General features: G+C 44.3%; 1 protein-coding gene across 1 annotated transcript; it reads right to left on the bottom strand.

Moving 5' to 3' along the window:
* Positions 1-773: 773 nt before the first annotated feature.
* Positions 774-5,543, bottom strand: LOC138634671 (keratin, type I cytoskeletal 13-like). The gene is made up of 8 exons (XM_069721732.1): positions 5,076-5,543; positions 4,297-4,379; positions 3,842-3,998; positions 3,185-3,349; positions 2,963-3,088; positions 1,922-2,142; positions 1,542-1,597; positions 774-1,451 (listed from the first exon to the last, which is right to left on the bottom strand). Exons 1-8 carry the CDS (start codon positions 5,460-5,462, stop codon positions 1,348-1,350), a joined length of 1,299 nt encoding a protein of 432 aa, XP_069577833.1. The 5' UTR covers positions 5,463-5,543; the 3' UTR covers positions 774-1,347.
* Positions 5,544-6,010: the final 467 nt, after the last annotated feature.

A 6,010-nucleotide genomic window follows, 5' to 3' on the forward strand; every position in this document is an offset into this window, starting at 1 on the left:
CAAACAAAACCGTGTTTAGTTGCGTTTTGTATCAAGTTCAAACTATACACGTATTTAATTCAACTAAAACAAAAAGTAAAAACATGAAACTTTGTACTGTTAAAATATGTTTTTATATGAATATTTATCCCTCCCCAGCGTTAAACTTTAGTGTTAAAAAATCTTGTATAATATGTAACTTGTTAGACATGTTAAATTATAATAAGATACTGTTGTTTTTTTAAGAATGCAATACACTTCTGTACAGGATTTATGTGAATCAATTTAAGGCCCTTAGCCACTGCCAAAACAAAAATTGCACTAATAATAAAAATATGGAATTACTGTATTCCAATTCTTGCTGAATAAGCAAAAGGCACCTAAAAAAATTTTTGATATGAATCTGAACTTTCTTTTTAACCCCAATTCTGTCTGTTGCCGCAACAAGTCTTGCATGAAAAGGGGGAAATAAACAACGAATTGAATGGAAAAAAGTAAAAGGTTCCCTCTTCCTTCCAACAGTCAGACTACATGTGCTTATTTTAGAAGAAAAAAAAACTAAAACATCCTTGTCCTTCCTGATCTCTGTTAGTATTTTTTGCAAACCCCAGAGATAGCTTTCAAAGCCAGAATGTTTCAGGTTGAGCAATGTCTTATTTTTTTAAATGACAAATTTCAGCTTGTTATTTGTAAGGAATTCATATTTTTTTTACAAACAAAACACAAACTGAAAGTGGACACCATAACATAGACAGCAGCTTTTTTTCTTTTTTTTTTTATGGTTTTAATATTTCTGTGTAGACGAAGGCATATTTTGATTCTCTTTCAAAAATTACAAGCTTTCACAGACAAGCAGACATTTCTTTATTGTATTTTCTCTATGCTAAGATGTAAAAACTCTTCCCTTAAAAACTCTCCATAAACACACCTTAAACATTGTTAAAATGAGAAAAACATTATTACCATAAAAACGCAGCTCTCTGTGACCTTCCACAAGACCTCCCCACAGGATATAAAGAAAACACTTGTTTTTATTTTATTACTTCATTCAAATTAAAATTTCAATTTGCACAACCAGTTTCACAGTGCCGCCTAATGGCTGAATGTGGTACTGCAGGAGGCAGACTGGAGGACTTTGTGTGGCTCTTTTCACTTAGTTTAAGACTTTAAAAATAATAAGTAAGGTATGATTTAGTACAAACATTTTTACTGACCATGAATCCGAATAAATATTTTCTAACTATAAATCAGGACCATGCAAATATTTGGCGGAGAAAAAACTACAAACTTTCTTAGTTGGTTAGTTTTAGACTTTAGGAAACAGGGAGGCCTGCTGTTGTTTCGTTATTTAAACCCACATCTGTCTGTCTACTGGATGATATCAGAGTCCACGTCTTCTGTGCGGGACACGACTTTTCCATCGATGATCTCCTCGATCACGACCCTCCTCCTCTGAGTTATCACTGGTTTCCCTGTACAGGAAGTCAGAACAACACTTAAATCTGTAGAATATTTTTACTTTAATTAATAATATGTTTTGAATAAATATGATATAAACTTACTTATTTCTTCTTTCACCTCCACAACTTTTTTCACCTCTTTGATCTGGACGCATTTCCTAAGAAGACAGAAAAGTTAGAAAGACGTGAGGCAAATGTCAAAAGAGTCGTTCGGCGCTTTTTTTGAAACACCTTCATGTGCTTGTGATAAATGCAAAAATAATGGCTACCAAAAAAAAAAAAAAGTCTTCTAAAGGTCACAAATCAACACGTTGTCACTTGTTTGTTCATCACGTGGTAATCGGGGAGCTTTACACGCGTTGCCGGGTGTATTGGACCGAGATGGGTGAGCTGTTTGTGGCTCCAGTCTTCATGCTAAGCTAAGCTAACAGGCTTCAAAATCTCTATTGCTTTCAGTATTCAAACACGAGGAGCTCCCTTACGTGACGCTCTCTCCGTCCAGCAGCCGCCGGTACTCTGCGATCTCCATCTCCAGCCTGGTCTTGATGTCGAGCAGCCTCTTGTATTCGACCGACTGCCTCTCAATGTCCGTCTTCATCATGCCCAGCTCGTTCTCCAGGCTGTCCACCGTGGTCTGGAGCTGGCGCAGCTGCAGGCCGTAGCGGGACTCGGTCTCCAAAAGCTGTCCCTCCAGGTTCGATTTCTGCAGGTGGAGAGGAAACATGAGGTCGTGCGAGCGTTTACGTTTTCTTTCTCCGTGAAGCTGCCCGATGCATACAAATAAGTGCGGAAGCAGATGCAGAAGGTGACTGACGGGTTTATTGACGCCTATTTATAGAGCGTGCAGTGAAACATCTTGTAAAATGTGTTACTGCAGTGTTTGTGTTGACGCCGGGCAGTGCGACAGGTCAGACTGATAAATGTAGAAATGAATGCATGAAGATGTGCTGCAGCTTCTTTAAGGATGTGTGTCTGCAGCAAGCGGCAACCAGCAGTGACTTCAGCCGTTGGTTTGTGAACGGCCGTTACGAAGCCTCCAGTTCGGATTTTTGTTAGTTCGGAGCGGTTTGGAGCAGGAAAGTGACCATATTTGGACCAGGTGGGGGGGGGGGGGGGGGGGGGGGGGGGGGGCGAGCGGTGGATCTGACGGATCTGTTTTGAAACCTGACGATACTAAGACCCACTAAGAGCTGTAACCTGACTGCACCACAGGCCTGTCAATCAAACAGACACGCCCCCGAAAGCACGTTTTATTGAGGCTTATTTTTTAACTGCCGACGGGATTATTTTCACATGGATCTCCAGAAAACAAATATAAGGAGCGACTTTAGCTAACAACACCGAGATAACTGAGAATTCTTTGAGAGAAGTTGAATGGGAGTCTATGGAGGCTTTTGGAGCCGACCTCTAGTGGCACTCGGTGGCACTGCAGCTTCAGGCACTTCCGCTTTGGCCTCATTTTTCAGATTCGGAAGCTACAAACACTTTTATATACAGTCAATGGTCCGTAGATGTGTCCTTACCAGGCTGAGCTGGGACTGCAGCTCGATCTGCAGGGCCTGCACGGTCCTCTTCAGTTCGCTGATCTCACTTCTGGAGGACTGCAGGGTCTCTGTGCTGCTCACCACCTGCTTGTTCAGGTCGTCAAACTGGAGGGCATCAAAATGGGCAAAAAACGGTCACTAAGGTATTCATAGCTTGCTATTAAGAAGACATCTTTCTTTAAATGCAGGCCTCCTTCTCACCTTGACTTTGTACCAGGCGTCCATCTCGCGGCGGTTCTTATCGGCGATGCCCTCGTACTGGGCTCGGATCTCGTCCATGACGCTGCTCAGGTCCGTCTTAGGCCCGGCGTCCACCTCCACGTTCACGGACCTGGAGTTGACTTGGCCCCTCATGGCGGCGAGCTCCTGCAGGCGGGGAGGGGGGACAGTCAGAGGTCAGGTAAGGTCAAAGGTAAACCCCTCCTACCCCCGCCGAGAAAAGCAGAAAGAAAGGAGTGGGATCTGGACCGCAGCAACACACGAAGAAGAAACACTGCACGCCGAGGGATTTAATTAGAGATTCGATAACTGACATTAGTGAGGTCTCTGAACTGGCTCACTTTTATGAACATATTTTTCAAATGAACCTTCATGAAATGGCATTGTTGAATTTATGAGGCAGCAAAAACAGACTGACGACGTCTCGTTATCAGACGATCTCGACGCTTGTCGCAGCGCCGGCTCCGAAGTGCACGTCAAACTCGAAGGCTCCTCAGACGATCCGAACAAGTTTCGGATTAGCTGCTGTTTGTACAAGCAGACGATGTCACATCTCTTCAGAAAATAGTTGACAAACTGTCTCGCGACGGACTCTTCTGATACTGTTCTTCCTCTATGGCGTCGGTGTGACAAGCTCACCTCTGCGTGGTTCTTCTTCAGGTACATTAGCTCCTCCTTCAGGCCCTCCAGCTGCATCTCCAGGTCGGACCGGGCCATCGTCAGATCGTCCAGAACCTTGCGCAGCCCGGCGATGTCCGCCTCCACCGACATGCGCATTGCCAGCTCGTTCTCAAACCTGTCCGGCAAAACAAAAAAGGACGGAGGTTTTTGTTGCTGTACCAACAAAGTTCAAACCTGCAACAACAACAAACAAAACCAAAAAAAACACACACAAGGCGGAACTCCACAGAATCCAGTTCCCCCAGTTCTACCATTGTGTTAACCGTTAAAGCCCCGTGACAGCGTCCACACTACATAGCCTCAAACGATATCTCTCGGAGCCCCAGGCGACTGCTTTTATGAAATATGTCGAAGCTAATTTCAGCTGACGGGGATTAAAAAAAAAAAAAACCCTGAAGAAACCTTTAACTCACTTGACTCTGAAGTCCTCTGCAGCCAGCCTGGCGTTATCAATCTGCAGCATCAGCCTGGCGTTGTCCAGTGCGGCAACGCTGATCTAAGAAAGACAAAAAAAAAACACACATAATCAGCATCGTCAGTGTTTTTCTTATATTAAAACCGCCACAGGTTGTTTTAGCGATTCGTTATCTTTAATGTGGGCCGGCAGGGTTCTGCTGATCGGCAGAAGAGATTTCTTTGCGCCCGACTTGGAAGTGTTTTCTGAATGGCATCACACCTCACGGTAAATCATTAAGCGTTGAACAGCAACTCTTGGCAGGGTTCGCAGGTTTCTTACAGACACAATATGTCTCCTTTGTAATGTTTTGCAATGATGTGTCACTCCTGATCCACACCCTGAGGGGACGTGGTTGAGTAACCGGTGTCTGCAGTCAGTCAGTCAGTATGTTACTTAATGCAGGTGTATTGTGCTGGGAAATAGGGTAGATAAAAAGGATTTCCTGCAGTTTATTTTAAAGTCGGGCTGCTTAAGAAAGAAGCTTTAACATGAAAGACAAGGAAATCATAACTTTCTCTTTTTTTTTTTTTTTAGTTAAACAAGGAATAACGAGTCATAAAGAACATATTTATAATGATGGCTAGAGTTAAAAAAAAATTAAAAAAAATTAAAAAAAAAAAAGTTTGAAGGCTAGAAGACAGTGTTATGGCATTATTTCACAGAAAGAAAAAAAAATGGCCATTTTGGTTCATATTCATAGAACAGGTGATTACGGAGGAGGTGATTAAGGCTCACCTTTCTGCGCAGGTCTTCGATGATGGCCATGTACTTGCTGTAGTCCCTCACAGTCGGGGTCTTATTACCGTACCACTCCCGGATCTTCAGCTCCAGGTCCGCGTTGGAGGACTCCAGCATGCGCACCTTCTGCAGGTACGTGGCCAGGCGGTCGTTGAGGTTCTGCATATTGCCCTTCTCGTTGCCCAACTCGAAGGTGCCGCCGCCGCCGCCGCCGCCGCCTGCGAGCGCCGAAGCCAGGTCGAAGCCGGTGCCGAGCCCGTTGGAGGCGTAGGACACCCGGACGTTGTTGCCACCTGCCCCGCCGTACATGCTCGTGCCGCGGCGTGAGCTGACGGGTGCGGAGTACATGGACATGGAGGATAGTCCAGAGCGCACGGAGGTCATGGTGACTTCTGGTGTTCGGTCTCAGCTTTCACTATTAAAAAAAAAAGAATAAAGCCCAGGAGCTGATGTGGAAGAGATGGTGCTGAGCCAGCCGCGAGGATGGATTTTTAAAGCCTGGGAGGAGGGAGCGGCCTGGAAGGGGAGGTGGGGAGGTGGGGAGATGTCCGCCATCACAGGTGTGACCGCGGAGGGCGTGGTGGGGCCGGGATTCAGGTTTACCTTCAGTGTCATGTAACTGCTGTCAGGTCACATTTCCGTTGAAAGGGAGGAATATGTGTGTGGCATACTTCAGTCAGGTTACCATTTTTAATTGAGCATGTCTGATCTTAATCTCAGGTGATTCATTATTTCTTTTAATAACTGGTGATGTTTGGCTTTCAATTTTAAGGATGCCTGTGAAAACTTGCCCATTTTACCAAAATAACAAAAAAAAAGTTTGATGTGCTAGAAAGCTAACATTTGCTAAACAGCAAAGTATTTAACAAACATCATTTTTTACCAAATGTCAGAGGATCACCCAAGAGGACCATGAATGTCTGTACAAAATC

Source organism: Brachyistius frenatus, unplaced genomic scaffold, assembly GCF_029030835.1.
Source record: "Brachyistius frenatus isolate BFR_SWC_R1_liver_20210118 unplaced genomic scaffold, ASM2903083v1 Contig_271, whole genome shotgun sequence".
In the NCBI taxonomy this organism is placed as follows: domain Eukaryota; kingdom Metazoa; phylum Chordata; class Actinopteri; family Embiotocidae; genus Brachyistius; species Brachyistius frenatus.